At 38.7% G+C, this 26,797-nt stretch overlaps 3 protein-coding genes across 5 annotated transcripts; all 3 read left to right on the top strand.

The window, feature by feature from the left end:
• Positions 1-1,921: 1,921 nt before the first annotated feature.
• On the top strand, positions 1,922-13,086 carry stard3 (StAR-related lipid transfer (START) domain containing 3). 3 transcript variants are annotated; one of them, XM_041971392.1, is made up of 15 exons: positions 1,922-2,033; positions 5,182-5,420; positions 5,495-5,572; positions 5,779-5,856; positions 5,961-6,014; positions 6,367-6,484; positions 6,586-6,687; positions 6,770-6,825; positions 6,903-6,995; positions 7,585-7,647; positions 10,295-10,390; positions 10,469-10,548; positions 10,683-10,787; positions 10,900-10,993; positions 11,257-13,086. In XM_041971392.1, the coding sequence occupies exons 2-15, from the start codon at positions 5,208-5,210 to the stop codon at positions 11,380-11,382; spliced, it is 1,356 nt and encodes a 451-aa protein (XP_041827326.1). In that variant the 5' UTR covers positions 1,922-2,033; positions 5,182-5,207; the 3' UTR covers positions 11,383-13,086. The 3 variants fall into 3 exon arrangements, with proteins under 3 accessions (XP_041827326.1, XP_041827335.1, XP_041827344.1); XM_041971401.1 differs by having other exon boundaries at positions 1,946-2,033; positions 5,206-5,420; XM_041971410.1 differs by lacking the exon at positions 1,922-2,033 and adding an exon at positions 2,100-2,201.
• Positions 13,087-15,145: 2,059 nt separating this feature from the next.
• On the top strand, positions 15,146-17,937 carry mreg (melanoregulin). Its single transcript, XM_041971458.1, has 5 exons — positions 15,146-15,754; positions 15,912-16,074; positions 16,227-16,317; positions 16,432-16,595; positions 17,027-17,937. Exons 1-5 carry the CDS (start codon positions 15,660-15,662, stop codon positions 17,222-17,224), a joined length of 711 nt encoding a protein of 236 aa, XP_041827392.1. The 5' UTR covers positions 15,146-15,659; the 3' UTR covers positions 17,225-17,937.
• Positions 17,938-22,377: 4,440 nt separating this feature from the next.
• LOC121647616 (titin-cap (telethonin)) lies at positions 22,378-24,052 on the top strand. Its single transcript, XM_041997190.1, has 2 exons — positions 22,378-22,689; positions 22,811-24,052. Exons 1-2 carry the CDS (start codon positions 22,541-22,543, stop codon positions 23,199-23,201), a joined length of 540 nt encoding a protein of 179 aa, XP_041853124.1. The 5' UTR covers positions 22,378-22,540; the 3' UTR covers positions 23,202-24,052.
• The last annotated feature ends 2,745 nt before the right edge of the window (positions 24,053-26,797 follow it).

The raw sequence follows: 26,797 nt of genomic DNA on the forward strand, positions 1-26,797 counted from the left end.
CCTCCATTTTGTGGAAATAAATCATTAGCATCACTGTTTTAAGAGCGTTTTTCATATTATATTATACATATATACTGCATATATATATATATATATATATATATATATATATATATATATATATATATATATATATATATATATATATATATAATTCATTTGCAAACTTCAGTTTAATTACTTTAAACCTAACTACATCAAGCAGGTGAAAAATTGCTATGTAGGTTATTATTATTATTATTATTTCCATGAAATCTCTAGTTATGAAAAGGTTCAAACAAATATATAATGCACTATTGCACCTATGACTGAAATGTTTTGAAATGTGTTGCTATTCATAATTGACTTTTAATAAACAGACCACAGTGTGTCAGGACAGGGAGCCTGACATCCTCCACCATAATTATAAACACAGTGTTTTATTCTGAGTCCTGTGCTCTCCACCAACACCAACACTCCACCAACATCCGTTATGTTAGCAGAGGACACCACCATAATGGGATTCATTCTAGATAATAATGAGCTTCACTACAGACAGGAGGTCCAGCATATGTGGTGAGTGGTGTCTGAGCAACAATTCAGGATAAAGAAGGTCATCTTAGACCTTTTATGGTGTAGAAAGACCTCACACTCCCCACTCACCATCAATGGGGAGACAACAGAAAGAGTGAGCTCCATCAAATTCTTATGAGTATACATAAGTCATAATTTGACATGGACACTAAACACCTCCAGCCTGGAGAAGAAAGCCCAGGGGAGACTATTTTGTTCCTGCAGAAGCTGAAGAGGGATGACCTGCCCCACAGCTGCTCATCAACTTTTACAGGAGGACAGTCGAGAGCATCATTTGTCAGAGCTGCATAGTGTGGTATGACTTCACCACTGGAAAACAAAAGACTTATCTGGGGTGATAAAAGCAGGTCAAAGGATCACTGAAGCTGCTCTTACCATTTTGGACACTGTCTGATCACCTGCAGTGGAGAGCAAGATCCATTAACATACAAAAACCATTAAGGTATCTGTTGCCATACTGTCATTTGATTGAAAAAAAATGTGCTGCTTGTCTCAGAAATAGCTTCTTCCCATTACCCCCACCACATACAAAGCCAAATCACATTAATTGATATTGTCCAATGAAATGTCACTGTGATGTGCAATGATTAGTCACTGCTGGCTAAGTTTCATGTATTTATTGATATTCTTGTATTTTTTCTTTTTATAGTGTTGTAACTGTGCTGTTGGCAAGACAACTCTGGGACTGCCACAAAGTTTCGTTTTGAAATACAGCAATGATCAAATATATCCTTTACTCATCACCAACATAACATGGGTAATGTTATTTAAATCAAAGAAATGTTTTATGATTGCTTTACTAAACATATTTAATTTAATTGTGAAATCTAATCAGTTTTAATATCTTATGTTAGACTTGAACGTCGTAGTTTTTTTTTGTTTGTTTTTTCTTTGGTAACGAAACCGGAAATAGATTACAGATTAATCTCTTGCATTTGACAAAACTGGCAAATTTCCTTTGGAAAGCGGATAAATGTTGCCAATCCCAAGTCCTTTAAAAGTTTATGTGGTTTGGATTAAACTAATATTTTATTATCTTCATCCCAATACAAATTAACTGTCTTAATTTAAAAAAAAACGAATCTAGTTAAAAGTCCTTACTATCCTTATTAAAGATCGTTTATGGTCGTGTCTGTCCTTGATAATCTTTACTTAGAGTGTTTTTAAAGCATATTTAAGAAATTACAGATTTAAAATCATAGGTTTAAGTACCCGTATAAAGACCCCCCCCCCCCCCCCCCCCACCCCCACCCCCACCCACACACACACACACACACACACACACCTACGCTTTGAAGACGGACTAAATTTCCAGTTCATCTCCCACAAAACTAAAATAGGCAAAATGCTCTGACCACGTGATTTTGCGAAGTTAAGTAGGGATTTATCTTGCGGTAACACTTCTTCTTTGAAAAGTCTGCCCGGAAGACTTGGTAAGCGATGATGTTGCGGTAAATCAAGTAAGTTCCAGTTTCTTCTGTGAACTATTTAAATATGTAGGAAATGCACACTTTTCACTTTTATAATGGTAGTTTCTGTAGCTGTCCACTCGAGGTTTGAGGGTTGTATTTCACGACTGGTTAAGGTGTAACTGTTAGCAAGTGGGACTAACTTGTTTGTAAAGGAAGGTAAGTTAGCCGGTATGAGCTAACAGGGATTGATAACAACAATAGTCATCGATTTATTGCTCATTATTTGATTTGCGTTTGTTTAAAAGACACATATGATCCTGACTTGTGACCGAGGTAACTGTTATCTGCCTTGTTTATATAAAATTAATGGTAGCATCAGTCAGTTAGCTTGCTAAAAGATGCAGGTCTGTTGCTGTCGGTCAGTTTGTTTTTCTTTTTAGCAGAAGTGACGGGAGTCACGGGAGTCTCAGGGCAAATGAAGCTGGATTTTTATTGTTATTGTTTTAAATAATGTAAATGATGCATGTGTCCATGTTATTAGTTATGTCAATAGACAATTAATCTGACTTAATACATGTGCTATGATAAGTTGCAGAGATCACTTAAGATCACTAGCATTGACTGTGATTCACTGATGTGACAATGGGACACTGGGCTAATCTGTCCAAACTCGATGTCACAGGACAACCACCCTTCAGTTAACGATTCAGTACAATTACATGCTCTCTGCACATGTGTCTGGAAGATCTATATAATTTGTTTAAGATAAACGGCACTGTTGTAAAAGTCTTCTGACGCTCCTCTTTTCTTCATAAGGGAGCCACAATATTTAGTTTAGTCTTTTAAAAATTGTCTTGATCAATAGTTCTTCTGGCTCTGGCTTTCTGGAGGTCATTCAGTTTTTCTTTGTACATTAGCTGCTTTTTCAGTCCAATCCCATTTTCAGTTTCTGTTTCTTAAGCTGCTTAACCTATGACCCAAGAATTCAAGCCTAAAAATAGACCTTTATTGAAAGAACTGGTGTTTTGACTTTACATAACAGAAACCTTATCAAAGAATTAATTTTCCAATGTACCTTTAGGCACTTTCTTACCTGTGGCATATCACAAAGACAGATGATCTCTTCCAGATTCTTAACCTACATCTATGAAAAATGACAAAAATAAGTGTTTGACAAGTATAAAATATTCTACATAATGTTCCACCTACAAGGTGATACCAAAAGAGCTAGCAGCCGAAAACTTGCCATAATCGTCATCCAATCGTCAGTCAGTCAGTCGGTGTGTGTATGTTCAGCCAATTATTAGCCAATTAATATGTCAACATGGTGTGCAGTGAACAATGAAATGAAAGACCAATACCAGATGAAAAGTATCTGCAAGTGATGGTCTGAAGAAATACTTAAAGTACTTGTATTTCTAATCTAAATCACGAAATCTTATCACTTCCTTACTCCAAAATGGAGAAAGGAACAAGTAATTAGATTTTAGAGGTGATCTGGATCAGGCCAGACGGGGTCGTGTTGACACCCTGCCTATGGAGCATTATTTTTTTTTAATTTAAAGGTGGCGTTTATAGAGGTGACTTTTTGTTTTTCCTTTGAAGTTTTTTTTTTATTTATTTTTTTTTATATATATATAATTTATAAGTACACACTGCTTAAATAATTAACCTATTAGCAAGTGGGATTACTTTTTGTATTTTTAATAGAAAATTAGAAATGCAACATTCACTTATCAACCAACATAACAAAATTAAATAATTTTTTAAAATTATTTATATTTTCTGTCAATTATTTGAGGGGGAACAATTAGAAAAACGCATCATAATGCTAAAGCAACAAAACAGCGCTGGATGTCCGCTGATATTGATTTATTCTATCACACAATGAGAGCTTAATAGTGAACGGACACCGGGTCATTCTCGCATCGATGCATCTCCAGTAGAAGACCCATCATTCAGTGCAGCCATGTCCAAAACATTATAACAGGCCATCTTCTTGTTACAGCTCGGGATGAATACAGCGACGGCATCTTGTCAGGGATACCTAAACTTGGTCTTATTTTAGTAAGAGGAGCTGATCATTTCTTCCCCATCTGAGTCTTCCTCACTCATTTGTTGGAGCATAGCCAAAGCTTGTTGTGCATTAATTCTGTTTCTGTTCATTTTTTTATGTTATGTATTGTTTTGCACCGTTGGTCTGTCTGACCGTTAGTGGCAAAACGAAAAAACAGTAGTGGACGAATTTTGATTCAGTATTCCGGAAAAAAGGAATAAGGACCATTTTGGAGGTGATCTTGATCACCATCTGGATCCAGGAACTATTTAAAAGGATTCTTTACTATTGGGAGATAGTATTAATTTTGCCATTAAAGCCTTAATGCCCAGAATTATTGGCAAAAAATATGATAAAAAGTACAAGATGACATTATGGTACATGGTAGTTTGACGCGGATCATGTTGTTATTCTGAATCTGGTGATCCGGAAGGTTGGAAATATAGAGGGTACTGGGTGGAATGGTGGTCCTTTTGGGGTTTTTCTCAGTCACCTATGGCTTGGTGGAGGTCTGTGCTGAAAATCAATGATGAATCCTCCCCAGAGCAGATCCCCAGTGTGGGATCATTGTGACAGTAAACATAAGAAAAAGCCGCCAACATCTAAAGAATAGCTTTGAGATGTCCTTCGAGAAGCCTAGAGAACAATTCCTGAAGACTACTTGAAGAAAGCTAGTCCAAGAAGGGTCAGACGGCGTTGAGGAATAAATGTGGTTGTACCCTATATTCACTTTTAATCATTTCCTTTGAGTAATGAGATGTTCTTTAGCAACTAATTAAACTATTAATCTGCATGGATAAATTTATTGGTAGTTGAGAAGTGGAGTTTCTCAAGGTGCCCAGTTCATGGAGACCTCAGTTGGGGATGTGGAAATAGTGGTGTAAACATTTATTTGTTTTCATAAGCTGTTATACTGAGAGAAATAAAAACTCTGAACATGATGTAACTGTGGTTATCTTAGTTAACAGTGGTTAGGATGTTGTAAAACCGAGTAGTACTGGTGAAGGGGGGATTGCCAAAAACATCTAAATGTCACAAATGAGCAAAAGTGTAAATTATCTTCCGTGGCATCATTGAGTTTTGGTTTTTATTAAAATGATATAGCATATAGAGCATAAGACAACTGCACCCCTGTCTCAGGGGGAGTTTCCTGTCTCACAACAGGAATGCAGGGTGGAGAGTATGGAGAGTTTGGGGGTAGCCTCCCTGCCATCGCCTCCTTGAATGCTTCCTACTCCACATCGCTGTCCCTCCCTTCCCCATACCTGCTGATTCCACCTGCAGAGCGCAGGGCCGTCTCCGACGTCCGTCGTACCTTCTGTCTCTTTGTGACGTTCGACCTCCTCTTCATCTCGCTTCTCTGGATCATTGAGTTGAATGTGAGTGAACATTCTGAGATGTTTGCTTTGATTATTGCAGCAATCATTTTGACTCTTAAAATGTTGTTCTTTAGATCTCCAGCTCGATCTGGGAGAGCTTAGAAAAAGAGGTTGTCCATTATAACTACAGGTCTTCTTTCTTTGACATAGTGGTGAGTGGATCAAAGCTGCTTATTTCATTTGAGTGTAATAATCGTGTTTTACTATTGTGTTAGCACATGATCCTAATTATGCTTAGAGCTGTGATTGTTATGGACAGTATTTATATATTTTATCGTTTAATATAACAGAGGAAAGCGTGTTTCCATATAATGACGTCAAAGCCAGTAACGACATGTTTTCCCGCTTCACGTCACAGCTGCTCGCCTTGTTTCGGTTCCTGTGTCTGCAAGTGGGCTACGCAGCTTTTCGCCTGAAGCATTGGTGGGTTATTGCGGTAAGTCGGTTCAGTCACACACATGCACCACACATGGATCATATAACCAAACATCTCAGATTTTCTTTGCTGGACATGGATCAGAGCTAATTTCTTCTTTGCAGGTGACCACTCTAGTGACCAGCGTCTTCCTGGTCGTGAAGGTCATCGTATCTAATGTGAGTGCCCCCCCCTCTTTTTCTGTCTATCAGGTTTTCAGCTGAGTATATCAATCAAATGAAACCGCTTCAGCTTTTCAGTTCTGCATTTTCTGCCTGTAATTGATAGCCTCTGCTGGTTGAAGCTGTTATGATTTTGTAGTTTAGTGCAGCACAGTTGTTACTGATGTCAAATAAATTTTTTTTAGCATTGAGCTGCTCATATATTTGCATGCTGTTCCTCAATAAACCTGTTTTTTTTTTTTTTTTTTATATCAGCAATGGGGAAGTTGGCTAACATAAAATGCAGCTAGCGTGCCTGTTTAATGAGCGCTGAACGTATTTATCTCCTGTTGTGTTTGCCTTTGCACAGCTTCTGTCCCAGAATGCCTTTGGCTATGTTTTACCCGTCACCTCATTCGTGGTGGCTTGGTTGGAAACCTGGTTCCTTGATTTCAAGGTTCTCCCACAGGAAGCAGATGATGAAAGAGGTGAGAAAAAAAAAGGAAACACAAAAAAAAAAAAATACACATTCAATCAGGACTTGACAAAGATTTAAGTCTTTCTTAATGGGTACATTTTGTGGCCTCAGCCTACTTAGCAGCTGTGAATGCAGCCTGTGAACGAGCCCCCATTATCTACCCCCGCGCTGTCTCAGATGGACAGTTCTACTCTCCACCGGAATCTATTGCAGGTGACTAATGAATGCTAATGTTTTTTTTGTTTCTTTTGGTTGAGCTTCAAACTAAGTTTTGGCCCTGATCTTGTGTCTGCAGGCTCAGATGAAGATCTGGATGAGGAGGGTCTGGGGCGCAGAGCTGTCACCGCTCAGGTACCTGCATCCGTCTTTATATTCGGATCATTTCCTGCTCTTTCCCTCATTTTCTTCTCCTCTCCCTGTTGATGCAGGAGAAGGAATATGTCAGACAGGGTCGAGAGGCCATGTCTGTTGTAGAGCAGATCCTCAGCCAGGAAGACAACTGGAAATTTGAGAAAAACAATGTAAGTATATGACTTGACGTCCTCTTCCTCCAACACGACTAGAGCATTCTGCATGTTGACAGCCTTGGCTCAGACTTGCCATGAACATACTTATCATGCAATCTGATCTACTTGATGGTGTATTGAAAATTCCATCGGAGTTTTCCACTTAGATATAGAAATAAAGGTTTCCGAAGTCTTCCAGAAAATCCTGATGGTTTTGTAGGTTATTTCTGAAATTAATATTCAATCTGTAAACTGGACTTTTATAATAAAAGACCAGGTTGCTGATGATGTGAGAGGGAGCGCTGCTAAATTCTTTTATTAAATCTCAAAATGTTCACATTATTTATCTTTGTTGACATTCTTAAAAAGAATCGAGCACATCATAAGTAAGATCAGCGGGGAAGGTGTTTTGGATCAATCATACCTGTTATCAGGTAAAATCCTTCTAAAGCTGTTTAGATCCAGTTCAGCAGCTTTCCAAACTAAAAGAGAAACCCAACTCTAGTCATTCAACATTTTTGTCTGCAGGGACAGTTTCACTTCATATGTAATTTTCCAAATTGAACAACAGAAGATTTACATCCTCTTTTATTTCTTTTGACAGGAAATGGGAGACTCTGTCTACACTTTGGAGATTCCCTACCATGGAAAGACTTTCATTCTCAAGGTACAGCAAACATAAATGAAAACCTTTCATGCTGCTGTGACTCAAAAGGATCGTGTTTAGACTGCAGCATTTTTCTTTCAATCTTAAAATTCTCCACTTTCATCCTGGATGTTTTCAGGCTGTTTATTGACATTTTCTGTCTCAAGACCAACTTTACCCTGAACTTCATATTTGTTAGATTTATAAAGCTGTTAGATAGTAGATGGGCTTCTTTTTATCCCTCTGCTGTCACTGAATTAAACATGTTTACATCTGATCGGCCTGTGTGTATTTGAACAACGTCTAGAGGGCAGAGTGGTGAAGTAATCAGGATTATTGGGCTGTTAAATTCAGTTGTATACAACCCAGCTTTACTGGTGCTGTCATGATTGTTTCAGAGCCTTGAGTGTGCATGAAGGATTTCTTTCACTCCATGTAATTTCCTGTACAGAAACTCAGCAAATTTACAGAAAGATCATGACTGAAAGCTGTTTGAGACGCTCCGTTCTCCGAAGGCTTACAACTGCATCCTGTGGATTTACTGCTGTATGATAAACATGGCCAAGATGCATTCAACACAGCCTCAAATTTTTCTTCCAGACATGCTTCTGTGGTGTAGATTTATAAATTGGTGTCTATACACACTCCTTTTTATTCTGTCATTCATGAAATGAAAAACTTTTATCAATTCAAGAGAGTAATAGAACTAGTAAATAGTAGAGCTCCTTTTATGCTGGTTAGAATTTAAAAGAGAAAGCCTGCTAAGATTAGGTTTTTAAGTGAAATGGGAAAGGGTTTTAACTGCACTCAGTCATGCTTGAAATGACTCTGCAGTAGTTTTGGGTAATAATTGCAATGGAGGGGAACACAACATCCAGATGGTCATAATTTTCCCTGAAGTTGCTTCACTCAGGGCTGCGGGAGTGGCAACAGCTCAGTTGTTGTTTCAAAAAAACATGTTTACAGACCGTAATGTCTCATGCACCATTCAAAAACGAAACTTATCTCAGAAAAGTGTGAAACTGCTGTCCGACACGGCCTGCAGGAAACAATGAGCATCATGCCTTCAAGTTGTGACACGCTGGTTACCACATGACTCCTTTCCTGTGTTCGTTGCAGCCCTCAGAGTCTAAACATGCTGCTACCAGCAGAAGGAACAAAAGATTTGATTGCCTTGTTCGAGTTGTTGTAAATAAACAAATTTCCATGTAAAAACAGTTAGATCTAATCACACATGCCTATCACTTTGAATACATCAAGTCTGAGCTGCAGCAGCATCATTGGCACACACTGTAGGGATCCATCCTGACATGGCATATGGTCAACTAATTATCAGAGGAATCCTACAGATGGCAGTATTAAATATGTGAATGATAACACTGTCTAAACCCTCATCCTGCATGGGTTTCCCTTCAGTCTGTAGCTGCAGAGCTGAAAGCACTTGAGCAAAAAGAATAGTTAATTTAAAACGCTGCATCTATACTCATTAATCAAGGTCATATGTTTTTCTCTGTATTTGTGCATTTTAGTCACAAAACAGAGAGAAATACAGCCTCTGTGAATTAATCAAGCCGTCACAAAAGGAACATTTTTCACATCTGATAAGTGTAAAAGTTCACATTAAGGGTCGAAAGGGTTTATTAGTGGAGCTGCAGAGATGTGTCGAGCAGGACAACACAGTTTGGTTTTCTGTCTGGCTCAATACTTCCTCCACATTTTCATATTTCACTGTTTTAATTAGGTTTGGCACTTAAAAATAACCAGGTTAGGGTTGGAAAGCACTGTGGTTTGTGTCAAAACCCAGAACGTGCTGGATAAACAGGTGACATACACACATGTGGTCAAAACTCTTGACTATCTGCAGTTTATAGCCACAGTTGTTACTGTAAAAGCAATAAAACCCAAACAAGACTCCTTTGTGCCACAGCTGCTCAACAGGTTTTAACCTTTAGAAAAAGTTTCTTTCTTCATTAGCTGTGTGTTTCACAAAGCTGCTTCCGGCTTCTTAAGCTAATCTGAATAGTTACAGCAAAATGACCTGATGTTGTGACAAAGCTCTGATTCTAAACACATTTTTCAATTTTATGTTTAGCCTAAAATTAAACTGACATTTTTATAGAAACAACCCTAAAAGCAACCATTATTTGAATCCTTGATTTTTTTGTCCTGTTATTTGATAAAAATTTTCATATCTTTTTAAAATATTTTTTTAAAATCATTTCTTTTGTACATAAGCAGGGCTAACCACAGTTCTGCATTTTAAAGTCACACTCATTACAATTAGTCATGCACTGAAATGTAAATTCTTGAAAAACAAGATGGGATTTTCCAGCAGAACAGTCATATCATAGACAAACATGAGAAAACTGCTGTTTTATAAAACTGTTGTAAAGTAAAATTAGGCTTTTGGATTTTATAGCCCTAAATAAAGAAAGCATAAAAATGTATCACTATTATTATTATTATTATTATTATTATTATTATTATTATTATTAATAATAATAATAATAATAATAATAATAATAATAATAATAATAATAATAATAATAATAAATAGACCACAAGAAAGATTAATTTTACATCATGTATCTCTCTTTCTAATCCTTATTTGCCTGTCCAACTGGATTTTCCTGATTTGTTTACAGCTGTGTTTTTGATTTGTTTTCAGGCCTTAATGCAGTGTCCTGCTGAGCTTGTGTATCAGGAGGTGATTCTTCAACCGGAGAAGATGGTTCAGTGGAACAAAACTGTTTCCGGCTGCCAGGTTATGGGTCTCTATATGCTGTTGAACATTTTACTCTGTGAAGTCGTGCAGCTCTAACACTGCCGTCTGCCTCCTCAGATCCTTCAGAGGGTTGACGACAACACTCTGGTGTCATATGATGTCTCTTCTGGTGCAGCAGGGGGAGTCGTCTCTGCGAGGTACATCAGCAAAGATCTCACCTCAATATGTGGCTTTTTCTAGCCATTATATTTTCTTTTAATTTTGTTTAGTCCGGATTTCTATTCTGAAACATAGTAAATTGATTTACTGATGGATTTTTTCCCCCCTTCAGGGACTTCATTAATGTTCGTCGAGTGGAGCGCAAACGAGATTGTTATATGTCTGCTGGCATGGCAACCAGCCACGACACCAAACCCCCGTGTGGACGCTACGTCAGGTCAGACCATGACTCTAGCCAGACTGTCAATAGTTTAGTAAATTAGATTTTCATGAAGTGCAGTTGTGGTAGTTCTTTGACTTCTTCTCTGACTTTGTGTTGTTGGTTTCAGGGGAGAAAACGGTCCAGGAGGATTTGTGGTCCTGAAATCCAGCAGTAACCCATCTGTCTGCACATTCATCTGGATCCTCAACACAGACTTAAAGGTGGGAATCGCTCTGGCAAGATGATCTTTGGCGTTTTTAGGATTACTTAAATTTGGGATTTACAGACAAGAAGGTTGAAAACATAAGTAAGCAGGAAGCTAGTGTGACTCTGCAGCTAATGAATATACAAAAAAAAAATCTAGTTTTAGTCCTTTAGTTTCAGAATATAATAAGGCATAATTTAAAAATAGTGTAAAAAAACTTGCAGTTGAAAAATTTTTTCAGTAGAAAACAATTACACCTCAGGTTTTATGTCTCCATAGGGCCGTCTGCCCCGCTACCTCATCCACCAGAGCCTAGCTGCCACCATGTTCGAATTCATGTCCCATTTACGCCAACGTATCGCTGAACTGCGGCCTTCCTTCTGCTCCCACCACCACCTCACTTAAAGAAGGGGAGATTTCCTTGGAGGTGGCATCACTGAAATGAGCAAAGCAGCTCCCCTATGATCCTCTGAGCTGAAGGAATGTGCTACTGTACTAGAAAAGACTGCACTTCCAAGCATAGGAGATGTGAGATTATCAGAATTCACTCAGATGAGATGAGGAGTATTGAGTTCCAAAGACTATCTTCCTTTTCATCCATAATCTTTTTCTCTTTTGTGATCCCATGCACGTCTGTGTTTTGGACCTGTAACTTTCATGCTGTCTCTTGCCATGCAGCAAGAGCTTTCTTGAGTCAAGAAACAATTCACAGAAACAAGAAGGCTTGGGTAAGAATGGCGATGCATCAAACAGTAGTCGAGTCAGACTTGTTCTGAGGAACAGCTGAGCCTTATCTTACTGCACAGTGTGTTTATCATTGATTTAGCTGCTTTTTGTTTTTTTATATTTGTGTCTACACCCTGTTGGACTTGTTTCTGGGCTTCACCTGCCTGCACTTTGCAGCCCTGTTATCAACAAACTCTTGATTTAAAGTGGTAACGGCTATCTCCACTCACTTTACTGTCCTTAACATACACTGTGATAGAAGAGGCAGGATGCTCTGCTGTCTGCTCACCGTTAGAGGGAGGCACCACTGATCTGTGCAGGGAGAGCCACTGTCTCCTGTTCTGTAATGAAAATAGTCTGCTATTCCTATTTAACCAATCATTATTTTGACACAGCCTTTTTGTTTTTGTTACTGTGGGATCACCCAGGAAGTGAAACCAGGATGGAAATTAAATTAGCATGCGTTACGTTTATATTTACTACATTTTTCTTTTGTGCCAATAACGTTATGTGGCCTTGGGGCAAAATAGGACTCATCATTTGCCATAAGAAAAACAGGGTTGATTATTACCCTTAACTTTTATACTGACCAAGCCCTGAGATTCAGATTAAAATGCGCTTCAGTTTTTTACATAATCAAGCAATAGTTTGTTGCCTTGTAGAAACTTCCCCTCCAGCTGATGTGTCATATCACTCTGCACATCAGAGTTAGGATGTGCTTAGATATCATGGTTCATCGGTACATCCGTTATGAAATGTGGCTAAAAGCTGAGGTTTGTCATTTGGTTCAAGTTAATAAGTTAAACAGAGTTTTTGTTGTTTTGTCTTTTTTGTTTTTTTCTCCTATATTGAGGCCCGACACAGCTTCAGTTATTCTAACTGCAGGACCATGCTCGTGGATTTAACAGGCATAGTCTGGAGGAATTTTATTTTATAGTGTTTGTGTATGCTGCAATCATAGTAGGAAATGATCCGTACTCATTATTTCACAAACTTCAGTTTATTAGCATTAAATATAATTTCAGAATTGATTTTTTAACTACTTACTGCAAAGAATGTCAAATGAAAATGTGAAAAAAATGTGTGCCTTTATCACAGCAACATTACATGTCAGTCTTTTCTTTTGCTATGCATTTATTTCATGCTGTTTAATATTATTTTAGTATCTTGAGCAAAGAGGTACTAAATACATAAGATCCTTCTTTAAGTGCTTCAATTTGCTTCTTTCTTTTTTTCTTTTTTTTTTTTTACAGTTTTTGAATTGATTTTGTCTGTAAGTCAGTCGTTCATCCAACATGCTAATTTAAAGCCATCACAACTGACGAACTGTTTTTACCAAGTCTTAACCAGCTCTTATGTCTAATAAACTTAAATAACTCATGACAGTGTTTCAGTGTCTTGCAATTATATTAGCATGCAGACGTTTGCACATTTTGCCACTGGTAATAACTGAGCAAGTAGGGGTGGTGTGGCTCGCTGGGCAGATTGGTCGTCTTGTAGCCTGAGGGTTGCCGGTTCAATCCTCGGCCTGTCAGGTTCATGTCGAGGTGTCCCTGAGCAACACACCGAACCACAAATTGACCAACCACACAATAACCGCCATCAGTATGTGAATGTGTGTGTGAATGGGTGAATGTGATGTATAATGTAAAGCACTTTGTGATACAGTAAAGCGCTATTTAAAAACAGATCGTTTACCATTTAAAAAAAGTTACATATCTTATTTGTAACTTGCTAAGAGTCCATCAGCTCTTTTTATTTATTTATTTTTTTAACTTCTAGTTCTGTGAGATTCTTGAGCTGTCTTGCTGCATGCACTGTTCTTTTTTTGGGCTGTCAACAGATGTTCTTTTTTTTTTGTTGTTTTGTTTTTTTTAAGGAATTTGGGCACTGGTGTTATTTATTTGAAAATTACTTGACAGGATTTGGGCAGACAGAAATCAAAGGACTAAAAGCTGGGGTGTTAACCTGGACCAGCTGTGCCAAGAAACTTCAACCTTTGAACATGTGCATCAGCTCAACTAGTTGAGCGACCTGGAGCCCATTGGCCACAGAATATTGATTACGTGTATGTCACTGAACTGTGGGCAGCATGGCAAAGCATTCACATTTTGCCTCTTAAGGTAGCTCATTGTGGATTTTTCCTCCCATCTTGTCATAAAAGCCACCCTCTTTTCATCTTCAGCCTTTTTGCTCGGCACACAGAATTTGATGTCATAAAATCAAGTCCATTCTTTCATTTACCAGTGAACTGTATCACTGTCTGCCGCAATCTGCTTCTATAATTAATAGTTTGACGGTTCTTTCTTGCAGTTTTCCAGACAAATGTTTGCATCTGCAAATGTCTGATGCTGAACTTAGTGACAGGCTTAGTATGTGCACATTGGAACACAATGTACCCTCACTTGAGCACTATGAGCTGTATTTTGTGAAAATGAGCCTTCTAAACTTCACACTGATTTTCACTGTTCCTATTCACTACTTCTTAAAAACATTACAGAGGGAACCCCTCTGATATCTTCTTACAGTCTCCTGTTTTTTTTTTTAGGCATCGGTTATTTTAATTTTAATAGTACAAGGCAGCCACTTAAAGGAGCCCATGACCATTGATCCTCAGGAAAAACTGAGGACTTAGTGTGGTTGTAAACCTTATAAAAGATTTCTATCACTTGGCTTTCCTTCACATGACTGTGATCAAACCACAGCCCTAACAAAATGATGAAGGTATGAGAGTATTGTTACTGTTTTAATTAATAACTCTGTAAAACTAAAATAATTTAAGAAAACATAATCTGTAACCTTATTCCTTTTATAGATCAGTTCATCTTCTTTCAAGCTTTAATAACAGCAACAAAAATGTGTTAATTAATTAAAAAGTCTCGGTACACGTGTTTTTCCTGCGCTGCATTGTGAGGGTGTTTGTTATGAGCAATAGCACCCTGTGACTGAGGTCTCATGCATTGCAGCCTTACTGTTGCATAAATGCCACAGCTTTAATGGTGCAGAATCAGGGTGAATGCTGGAGGCCTGCTCATCCTGCATGTCATGCTGCCCTGACTTTACACAACTTCTAAAGAGTTCAAAGTGTGCAGGGTTCAGTGTGACCTCTGTCATAAATGGACATGAAGCATCTTCAAGATTTGGCTGCACTCCCCTTGAATTTCATGTAAACACTTTAAAACAGAGTCATGGTTTTGTAGCATATGGAACAGCACACAATAAAATTAATAATTGAATCAGTACAGCCATGGTAGATTGGTTACAGTATGTGTAATTAGACATACTGCTGTAGAGATGTGTTGTCCTTGGGGCAAAACACATTGCTTTGGACAAGAGATGGAGCGGCTCACATGATTGTGCTGTGACTGTCTTCTGAGGCTACGGGTGTGTGAATATCTTTTTTTTTTTTTTTTTTGCCCTATGTAGAGCTCAGATTTCTCAGTGTTCTCATTGTCCTCAATGTAAGACTGATGAAAAGCACCAGTCCTCGGACTGCTATCTGCCTCAGTTTCTCTGTCCGGACAGGTTCTGTCTGGTCAATGATCTGGAAGAGAAACCTCGACTGCATGTGGAGCTGTGGCGAGATCCTGGACAATGGGAAGCTGAAAGTTAGGTAGACTTTGTGGATCAGAGAACTTAATTTTGTAACTTTGGCTATTTTATCATTTCTACTTCTGCAAGCTGAAGGCAGAGTAAAATTCTCTCCAGTGGACCACATAAATGTTGTGACAGCCAACTGTTCTTACTTTACCCTTTTTTTCTAAATATAGGCTCTCAGTTAGGTCCCCCCCTTTTTTTTTTACAAATTTCTTCAGAGCACCCACAAGGGCCACTGAGCAGAATCACCATAGGAATCCACTCAAGTTGCTTAAAGGATCACAGAAGACTTCAAACACAACTTCTGTTTGGACTATCAGACTTTGTGAACCTGCTACCAGCTGACTCTGTTCACATAGATGGGTTCGTCCTTTAAGAGGTTCTTCATGCAGTGCTGCTGCTGCTGCTGCGCTGATGATGACGACGATGAAGATGAAAAGCAGCCTTTAGTAACGTAAGATCGAAGCTTCTTCATTTCACACTCCTGTAGTTACGTGTTAAATTTCACAGAAAATGTCAGTGAGATTGTTCAGTGTTATTATATTTTTAAAAAGTGAGTGTATGAATGTTTCATGGCGACCTGTGCTTGTGTGTGCTGGCTGATCACACAGTCCAGATCCACTGGACTATTTTACTCGAGAAGTCCAGAAGCGACGAGATGAGGAAACTAATCTGTGGAGTGAGCCAGGAGACCCAAGCCACTCGGAGAGAGCTGACGACCGGACACTTTACACCCTGATTCAGGCCAGGAGCAAGACCCGCATGGGATCCACGGTATGTGAGGGAGAGAATTAAATTCAGAGGTTTTAGATCTACAAAAGAGCAAAGTGAAGAATAAAGTCCTAATTCCTTCAGCTATCTATAGATTAGCAGAATACTTAAGCACTAGAAAGTAGACCAGGAAATTTTGTCCTTTTCTTGTGCAGGGTTATCGTCGTCTGAGTGTTGACATTGAAGCCATGAGAGATGTACGCCGAGAAGTCAGAGACAAATGGAAGACAATCCTGGAAAATTTAGGTAAAGCTGGAGAGATTATATATGCAACATTCTATCAACACAGCTGCTTTTGTAAGTAGAAGTAACTGATTTTATTGATCTTATTTTTTTACATTTTTAAAATTTTTTTTTTAGGTTTTATGGCCGAGGCAGACTCTTTGCTGACAGTGTCTGCCGGTGCCTCACATGACCGCATGCGTAATGCGCCAGCAGCACGTGCCATGCTTCAGACGCTGCACACCGAGACATCCATCTTTTGCACTAAAGAACCACCTCCAGAGAGATACCTGTTCATCCTGGTGAGGGGGGATTTTGCAGGCTGGAATTACTTGTGAAATTTGACATAGATGGTAATACCTAAACAACACTTTGAAATAGTATTTAATTTTCTTGAATTTTAAAGCCAAACTTAGAAACTTCAGCTCATTAACCCTACACCTTCGCATTGCAAGGTGAAGGTGCCCCTTTTCTTTCAGGGATCATTGAGTAGTGGATGCAACATAACCACTATTCCTCAATCATAAAAAGGGGCTTCTTACCATATCAAAATTGTAGAATTATGCTGAGTGATTCAGCCATAGGTTGTCTCTTTTTATACAGGTAATGCATTCATCCCAGTGGTTCCAAATAGAAAAGACAAATAAGATTCATTACATGTACCTACATCAAAATAATTTTATTCAGACTGCTTTTTCACTGTCAAATATGGTTTCTCTTTATCTCCTCCCAGGATCGTCTTGTGTACCTTGATATAGCTGATGATTTTTTGGCAAAGGCAAAGCGCTTCTATCCTCCAAAGGATGATTCTGACGAGGAGATGCCGGGCCTGAAAATAAACCTGCCGCTGTTGCTGGCCAGGGTAGAGGCCTTGAATGGAGGCGGCGGTGAAGAAGAGAGTGAGAGAGATGATGAAAACACAAGTGACTGATCCTGAGATTTGGCTGCAGTAATAGTAGGCAGAAGGCAGGGGGCAGTAGTCAACAACCCCTGAATGCCCCTTAGGCATTTGTTGCCTCCCAAAAGTTTTGCTGCTGGAATTTAGACTGAATATTTAAACCCCTCTTTTCCCATCTGCACAGCTTGAGTCTTTTCTGTTTTGTCTGGTCTGAATCTTGAAGGGGTTTTGCAGATTTTTCTGAGGAAAGTTGAAGATATGTTTATTGTGTGATTGTGTGTATTTTTGTCTAGCCTGTTCATTGTTCATCTGTTGTGAACCTTTAGGGTAGGGATGTTCTTTTCACCAGAGCCCCTTTATATTTTGTCCTATGATTATCAGCACTTATTTCACTCTACCACATGATCTGCACCAACTCTAAATAAATAGCCCACTAATCTGATGTCATAATTAGTTGGGATTTTTTTTTAAGTTTCATAAGAATGCATGTTTATATAGTTAATGCTTTGACGTTTGCTTTTTGGCTTTAAATTTAGTTGGAGAGGAGAAAAAAAGCAATGTAGACAGTACGTTATGTTGAACTTAAAAATTGGTTTAATGTGTGATTGAAATTATTTTTTCAGGTAATGCATGTGAGGGTGGTTTTCTCTTCTTACAATTAATGGAAAAAGTAAAAACCGTTAAATATATATGACAGTCTGTGTATGTGTTCATGGTGAAATAAAGCCTTTTATGTGTGCAAGTAACATGCTGGTATGATGCCTCCGGATGAGTACTTTCCAGTCACTCTAAATTTAACCAGTTGCCAAAGAATAAAGGATTTGCATGTTTTTGCAGTCTAAAAGTATTTAAATTTACTGTTGATCAGCATGGGAGCAAGATTAATTTGAGGTATAATTAAAGGGTTGTCTTCAACTTGCTTTTGTGACCTCACGTGGATGTGTGCTGGCTCTGATCTGGTGCAGCCTGTCCGGCGTCTGACCATCCCACTGGGGCCATAGTGGGTTGCAAGATACATGGTGACAGTGGTGTTTTGGTGATCAGCTGCATGTTGTTGTTATGCAAGAGAGACACTCCAGGGAGGGCAAATACTTGAACACAGCACCATCTTGATAGATGTAGATAAGAAGCACTACAGTAGAGTCATAGATTGTGTGCAGGAATAAATAGAAAGTTAACTTCCCTCAGTCTTCTTTCCACACTTTGTGTCAGGCTAACTTGTGTAGGAGGCTACTTGCTGTCCCCCTGATCTCATTCCTCTGCCACAACAAAACCAAACACACTCAAGCTCTCACAATATTTTGCCTGAGCTTTTCTTGCAGTGCCCTTCTCCTCCCTCCCACTACCTGTCTCTTTCTCGGTGACAGCTCATTTAAATGTCACTTTCCAGCAGCTGTGGCAGCGTTGTTATGCAACACAAAGTTCTCCCTGGCTGAGCCCGATGTGCTGCGGGCACAGGGACGAAGACAAGAGGGGGTGATGTCTGTGACAGGCTTCACCTCGTCACTGCTCACCTTTACAGACACTTCACACCCTGGGCTTCGTTAACATAGCATGACTCACACACACACACACACAAAACAAAACATCCGAGAGGTGAAGGCATTTTTTGCTTTTGGCTACACAAACAGCAAAAACTACAAATTAAAAGTGTATTTTGAGATGTTTCTCATTTTCTTACATGAGTGTAATTTAACACATCCCACTTAATCCAGAAAGTAGGTAGAGAAATCACTTATGAAAGATATACATGTTAAGCTTCCTTGTTTTTAAAAGGGAAAAATAATCCACAGGTTGTATAAAATTACAGTAAATAAGAAAGGAAACGAGCATTTGCAGTTTATTTGAAGTGAAATGGAGATATGTCAGAGATTTTCAATCAGTGGGATGACAAACAGCTTAGAGTGGGTACTGTGGTATTTAAAGAACATCAATCAAGCTGATGTTAACAGCATGTTTGTGGGAGCGTATCATGGTATAAGCAAAGGATATTTCTGAAGATCTCTAATAAAGGGGATGTTAGTGCTCATCAGGCTAAAAAAGATTATGAAATCATTTCAAAGCAGTTTGGACTCCCAGCAGTTTACAGCCAGACTGTGTACAAATGAAGGAAACTCAAAGCTGTTGTTGCCATCCTCTGAAGTGGTTGACCAGCAAAGATCACTCCAAAAACTACATGCGCAGTAGTCTGTAAGGTCACAAAGAACCCAAAGTTATAAGCAGAGCTAAGCAGTTAAATGCCTCTTGCCCAATGTCAAAATTTAAAGCAGAACATACGTTTCCATCTTAAAACCCTGTGCTTCTAACGGGTATACATGGCACACTGACATTCATTATGCACATTGCTGAGAGGCTGCAAAAACTGTTTAGTTAACATGGCTCTGCAGTAGCTGCAGATTTTTATTTGCTTCAGCTTGGCATGACTTGACAGTAAGGACAATAATGAAACAATGGTATTCCATCTGTGACAGATGGCAGTGGAAGTATCATGGTTTGGGCCAGTTTTGCTGCAGGATGGCTTTCCGTCATTGATAGAATGGTACATTTTTATTATACCAGCTGATTCAACTGTCTGTGAGCTGAATCTCAAGAGGAAGATTGTCACATGGTATGTATTCTTCCTTAGGTATTACAGCTTCAGGTTACATTTCTGGAAAGTGGAAGATTGTGCTGGGGGACAGTGGTTTTCCAAGGTGCTCCTAAGCCTATGTAGCTATATTGATCCTAATGTCATGATGGTTTCCCATGTGATCCTGCCTGAAAGCTTGACTATCTAAAACATCCAGGGGTTTCCAACCCTTGCGTTCACACACTAAGATTTCAACAGGTTCTACTAAATGTTTCACATTCCAGTGAAAATGTTGAAAGACTAAAGATTTTTGCAAGTGACACATGATTCTTTTACTGAATTTGGCACAAAGTTATGAAAGTTTCTGTGTCAGGCCATCCTTTCTTTAAAAAAGATAGGCCTTTAGTAAATGCTCATTTTAACACCCAGTTAATCTGAAAATGGCAGCATCTCCCAGAATGCTGTTACTTGTACATTTAGTAAACTTTGCTTTTTTTCTTTGTCTCGCTCACATAAAATTTTTGCATCAAATTCTATATTTGTTTTTGGAATACAATTCTTTTTTTCTTTCTTTCTTTTTTTATGCGGCTGAGGAATAAAAAGGTTTTGTGGACACTTTTAAGCTTTCCAAAAAAATGTCAAGTTTAGGAAACAGTTTTCAAGCAACATTCAGTTTTTAAGGTGCTGTTTTGATCGCAGTATGAAGTCTGAAAGGGTTACAACATTGCTTGAAAATCTGCTGTGTGCACAGTATACTTTTAAAGGGTGGTGTTAAAGGGTCAGTGGGGGTCATAGGATGAGAAGAAGCTGGCAGTATAAGCTATGGAGAGGGCTCCAGTCAAGGATCAAAAGTCAGAGAGGTCAAAGGAGGCTCCAAAACAGTTGCTGTATCCAAAGGGCACTTTGTTCTCATACTTTAAAAATGGCCTCGTCGAAGTCCTTACCTCGGTCAATTAGATATGTTTTGGATGGTCCTAACGTAAGTAGTACATAAGTAGTTTACAACAGGAGTCAAACCTGTTCATGAAGGAAGGGCCTGCATTTTTTAAGTAGATATATATATATATATATATATATATATATATATATATATATAGATATATATATACATATATATATATCTATATATATATATAGATATATATATATAGATAGATAGATAGATAGATAGATAGATAGATAGATAGATAGATAGATAGATAGATAGATAGATAGATAGATAAATAGTAAAGGCCTCTGAAACTTTCAATCAGACTGTGAAAGACATGTCAACATGGAAGCACCTTACACTGTGACTTACTGGGTTTCTGAAATGGCATTCATGGTTGCTATGGTATCATAACATGATTGAACAAATGACACAAGGGATGCCTATGGGTCACTTGCTCTCTTTTCTCAGTGTTACACTTTGCAATATTTTACATATGCAGTGTCAACCTGCTGATAAGTTGCTAAAAGAAAATTGAAATATTGCTGCACTTGACAGGCAAATAAAAATAGCATTAAACTGCTGCCTTAAATATTTAAAGCATGAACAGTCATGGGAAAGTTATGTCATTTAAATGAAATGATGGGATAATGTGAAAATTTCTATAGATTTCTATCAAGAGATTTAATAACATAAATTGGAAAATATGTGAATCAGTATGAAATAAAACAGTTTGATAGTTAATAAGAAACATACATGACCATTGCTTTCTTTCTGTTTAACCTGTTCAAAATAAATCAAATCTGATCTAAACAGACAGATCAGACATCTTTTCACTGGGATGATGATGATGATGATGATGTTGATGCTCTATGCTGTGCGTGTGATAAGTGATATGCGCTGTGTGATGATATCAGCACCCTGTGTGGATGGATGAGTCAGAGACAGGGACCGGTAGTAACATCACACCAGCAGATAACTGTCAGAGGTGAGTCTATGTGTGTGTGTGAATGTTTCACAGTCTGTAACCTGAGTTGATTACAGCTTGCGTGGTGTTCTGTCACTGAGGTAATGAATCACTGGAGACGGCGCTCTCACTGGCCTCTAATGAGGGGCTTCAGTGTTGTCATGAAGCCCAGCTGTTGCATAAACTCTTTATGAACTGTATTATGTAGATTTTAATGAAGCCCTTCAATAAAGTTATGTGGCTTTTTACGTTTTAGCTACCTTACTTGTGATGGAGACTTTTTTTTAAACCTATATGCCTGGAAAACAGCTGCACCGTTGTCATCTTTCCACATTATCATCAGCTGATTTGTGTATCAAGAGCAAAATCTTGTTAAGATCCCTGTAATACTGAACCTGTTGTGTGTCTCTGCTGTGTGTGCCTATATAACCCATCCATAATCTCTGTGATTCTTTGCCCTCTGTGAGTACAGCTGAAGTGGAAAGTGTTGGACTAAGAGATTACGAAAGTGACTAGGCATACAATTTGAGAATCAGGGGATTTTTCAACCCCAATTACCCCTAAACCCACCCCCCTAGTTTGGCTTCCAGCTGTCCCGGAATGAGACACGAAGGACTCAGTGTCAGATGTCATTGCACACTGATTGTAGAATGACAACATGAATCAAAATAGCAACAGGATGTCTATTAAAGTGGGGGACAGACCCAGGCTCAGGCATACACATCACAAAGGGAGACAGAGACGTAGAAGCTTAGAGATACGAGAAGCTGAGGCATCCCTGTTTCTGTGGACAAACCTCTCAAATACAAGAGTTACTCTCAGGACTCATCAAGGAGAACCAGTGGAGGTGATAAACCTGAGACAGATCTCTGTACAGCTGACAAGATGCCAATCAGTAGTGTGCTGGAGAAGAGCAATGGTGTGGTGGTCGGTGCTGAGCTGACCTGCAGTGTGCGGGAGGAGAACAAGGCTCAGAGAGAGAGCTACAGCGCTGACTGGCACAGTGTTAGCTTCAAGACTCAACCTCAGGAAAGGTGAGGCTAATAACAAAAATTAATCTTGGTTCTGGCTTAAGTTTTGAAAGTTATCCTTGAATTGTAACGAAATTAAGTAGCTGAGTTAAAGTTTCTGACATATTTTTCTCTAATGCCACAGACAGACCATGAACATGAACGACAACTCCCGCAGAGAGACTCTGTCCAGGCAGTGGCAGGTCCGCTCTCTGATACAGACCTGCCCCTCTGGTGTCTTCAGGGTCGGCACAGTAGAAAGAGGGGTTAGGGAGCACCAGCTGCTACCAAAGAGAAATACCCTCCCGCTGCCCATCTTTATGCCTGCAGAGCTGGGAGTTAGACTTGGACGTGGAGCCCCACACACAGAGGATGACCTGCAGCCCTTCCCCACACCAGACGGAGTCTGTCACAACAAGAGAACCGTGGACGAGATCACCAGAGACCTTCCTCCTGTCAAGCCAAGTCTCATGGAGTTTGCAAAAGAACCCAAAGCCCTGGGTCGATCTATGTCCCTGGAGGTTCAGAGAGGCTGAAACATGGGATAACAGGAAAAGAGGGAATGCTGAGAAATTAGAAAGATAACAGATGGGAAAGAGCATGTCAGGAAAGATGTACATACAAAGAGCAATTTCTAGAAAAATTTGCCATCCTAGAACTTTAGCACCCTTAATGCCACACTTTGTTGATGGTGGAATTTGATGTCAGTGGTATTAGATGTAGTTATGTGAAAGTATTTGCACTGTGACATAGGTGCAACTGTACGGTGGGCTAACCTTTGCCTGTATTAGCCAGCTGTCCCCATCATATCTCCTGATGTCTCAGTGTGATGCAACAGTTACTCCCACTAGTGCATTTTTAATGGAAAGTGCTGGTTTAATCAAAGATCAAGTCAGTGATATGTGACCACAAATGGCAAATGATGTCGAAACAAAGAAACAGGTGTTAGAAAGGATGGAAAGTAGGAAAGAGAGCCAGAGATGTGGAGAGGTGAGGGGTGAGGAAACATGCCTTGGAGTTGGTCACCCTCCAGGACTCCCGAAGCTTCTGCCAGCCCCTGATCTGTGTGAAGAGAACAGAATGCGCTGGCATTACACTGCAGCTGTACACAAGTGTGTTCCTGTGTGTGTGTGTACGTGTGCCGACTGACATCTCTTATTAAAAAGACATAGGAAAACCAATAACCTGTTCTTTACTCTGTATTAATTGACCTGCCTTGTTAGTTAAGTGGTAACACTTATCTTATATCTGATAGAAGAATAGATATTGTAATAGCCAAAATTACTTATGGGCCCATGAGTTTAAAATGAGTGCATTGATGTTGAAATTGTTTTTCTTAGAAATTTATTATTTTTATTAATAAAATTAAAAAAAAAAAAAAGCAATTTTGTCATTTTTTTGCTGTCTCAAAACCAACATAAAGAAACATTGATATGGTTGTTTATAATTATTCTACAGAAACTGTACAGCAGGCATCGTTTTATAGCACTTTGATTAGTATTGGATTTAATTATACCTGATGTTATTGGAAAAGATAAGACTGAACAAGTATTAGAGGAGCAGATTAAAGTTAGAACACTAAACAATGACTTGTGATGGTAACTTTAAAAAAAGAAAACAATAAGAACACAGAGTAAATATGACAATATTGCACTATAAAAAGCGCACGATAAGAAAACGTTGCCATAAAAGATGTCATTGAATTTACATGCTGTATGAGTTGCAAAATTTTGCACCACCTACTCCGACCTCTGTTGCTGCAAATAATGAAACAAAGACCAGTCAAACCACAAATATATAAAGAATAACAGCTATTTTATGCTGCTTTGTAAAGTTTGAATATTAAAAAAAAAAAAAATTAAAAAATGAGGAAGACCATGTAAATGTTCAGGCATCCAAAGAAATTTGCTCTCTCTGACAACTTTAGTGAATCTTAGACTTTTATTTGTAAAGGCAATGGTATAGTCATAGTCTTGTTAGCAAAAGCCCATAGGTGTAAATAAACCTTCTGTCAGTGACTGACCACCACGGACAACTACAAGCTGCTGAAAAGCGCTTAAATAATTGATTGCTATAAATCAGATGAAAGTAATAAGAAGAAGTGTCCTAACCCTCTATGGCATAGTGTTGCCCTCAGGCAATAAACTACATATCTGGTCCTCACACTGCCCCTTTAAGTTTTTTGAAGAGTTAAAAATTTGAAATATCACTAGACATGTCTGTGTCCAATAAAACGTGGGACTGAAGTACATGTGACCTCTTAGCTGGGAGTGGAGCAATCCTTTCAGGAGGCATATAGTTCACACTGCTACCATTTGGTAAGATGCACCTCACTTTTCAACATGTTTAAATCTGTGGTAGATTTGACCATAGTGATTTTTTTTTTTACTTTACCACTGACAAACACTTACAGGAGGTGGACTTAAAAACATTTTAGAAGAGGAAAGTTCTTGGAAAGTTAGGCAGAGAATATAATTTTGATTACATATAAACATGTCCACCATGGCTGCCTCACATGTTTTGCCTTTTTAAGCTTGTTTATACACGTCTTCAGAAATCTGTGCAAAGGTGGTACCTTCAAAGGTACTGCTGTTGACAAGTATTGTACCTGTGTGGGTCATCTTGTACCCTAATTTAGCTACACTGGTCTTTATAGGGTACAAACTTCAAGGGTGTAAATAGTTGGACATTATCATTGATCATCATTGACAGTACAGCAGCGGTACCTCTGAGGGTACCACCCCAGCAACAAGCCTTTGTTCCTCTTATGATACAATTAGGTACTTTATTTTCTGAGTGTGTGGAGTGCCATAGTGGAGACAGTGAGGAAGAGTGGATCCTAACATGAGGTCTGAGACAGAGTAAGAGATGAAGGGTCAAGCAAATGTCAGTCAGAGCATTAAAGTGTGTTATGTGGTGTTCATGATTGTGAGGAGACTGTGTTTATTTTCTGTTTGATGGGCTGGAACCATTTGTGTCTTATTTTTGTCTAGATAAACTTGTTTTCTAATGAATAGATTTGACTTATTTACCACCTGTTATAATCACTATAGAAAACCTTGAATTTTAGAACCCTTATAGCACAGTGTTGCCCTGAGACAACAAACCCAAATCTTGTCTGGGGGGGCAGGGGTCAGATTTTATGACATATATTATTATGTACCATCAAGCATCTGAAACTAACCTGGAGCAACTGAGGGCCAAGCAAGATACTGCTGTTCACAACTTTGTTTTCAAGCATGGAACAACACAGTATTGCTTTACAGTACAACTTCATGCTTTAACATCTAAATAACAAAATAACTTTCCATGAAGAAAGACAAACAATAAATAAAGTTGGGGGGGGGGGGGGCTCACTGTTATCATAATAAATAGACAAAAAAAAAAAAAAAAACATAGCAGATACAGCTATTGGAGAAAGCCAGGAAAAAGAGATAAGGCACAAGAATAAACATCAGCCTGGATTTTACCTCTGGAGAGAAATTAAAGCAACAAAAGATGAAAGGTGGAAGCAGAGCTAGATTTGTTGTTCCTACCAGTCAATAATAACTGTTTATCTCATTTGTTTTGTGTCTTGTTTCCGTTGTTTGCCTATTTTGTCTTTTGTAAGTAAGTTTTTTCATAATACAGACAAATACACAGTCTCATTCTTGTGGCATTACCCTACATTGTTGTTTGAAATTTTTTGATGGGCTTGGAAGGTGTATTTGCATCTTACCATTACAACTAATTTATGTGCATAGATGTCTGTGTGCAGAGCCAAAATGCATTCATTTTTTCTAATACCAGTGTAAAATTCTGGGACCTTGTAGGGGGGCCAACAAGGTCCCAGATTTTCTAGTGATGCTTTAATGAGAAAAATCCCCTCTTCATCTGTCCAGGACAGGTTTGATTGACCATGAGGTGGGCGTATGTTGGACCTAGTGGCACAGGTGGATGGAAGAAAGGATTCCATAAGATACAAATATATTCTTGAAATAAGCATCCTATAAAAAAAATAAGAAAAACTTGAAGATGAAAAACAGATTAACTTATACCACAGGACTGTATTGTATTGTATTCCAAATTAATAATAAGAGGGGCAACATGAGCTCTCTCTAAAACTCAGAGTAGTGAAGACTGTCCAAGAATT

The sequence above is a fragment of the Melanotaenia boesemani genome, chromosome 2 (assembly GCF_017639745.1).
Source record: "Melanotaenia boesemani isolate fMelBoe1 chromosome 2, fMelBoe1.pri, whole genome shotgun sequence".
Taxonomy (NCBI): domain Eukaryota; kingdom Metazoa; phylum Chordata; class Actinopteri; order Atheriniformes; family Melanotaeniidae; genus Melanotaenia; species Melanotaenia boesemani.

Bases quoted from the DNA above. Each gene is read 5' to 3' on its own strand.
- stard3 (XM_041971392.1), top strand. From the start codon at position 5,208: ATGCAGGGTGGAGAGTATGGAGAGTTTGGGGGTAGCCTCCCTGCCATC. The intron at 6,688-6,769 runs GTGACTAATGAA...TTGTGTCTGCAG, and splicing joins TCCACCGGAATCTATTGCAG to GCTCAGATGAAGATCTGGAT. The intron at 6,996-7,584 runs GTAAGTATATGA...TTCTTTTGACAG, and splicing joins GGAAATTTGAGAAAAACAAT to GAAATGGGAGACTCTGTCTA.
- mreg (XM_041971458.1), top strand. From the start codon at position 15,660: ATGGGTTCGTCCTTTAAGAGGTTCTTCATGCAGTGCTGCTGCTGCTGC. The intron at 15,755-15,911 runs GTAAGATCGAAG...CTGATCACACAG, and splicing joins GAAAAGCAGCCTTTAGTAAC to TCCAGATCCACTGGACTATT. The intron at 16,596-17,026 runs GTGAGGGGGGAT...ATCTCCTCCCAG, and splicing joins AGAGATACCTGTTCATCCTG to GATCGTCTTGTGTACCTTGA.
- LOC121647616 (XM_041997190.1), top strand. From the start codon at position 22,541: ATGCCAATCAGTAGTGTGCTGGAGAAGAGCAATGGTGTGGTGGTCGGT. The intron at 22,690-22,810 runs GTGAGGCTAATA...CTAATGCCACAG, and splicing joins AAGACTCAACCTCAGGAAAG to ACAGACCATGAACATGAACG.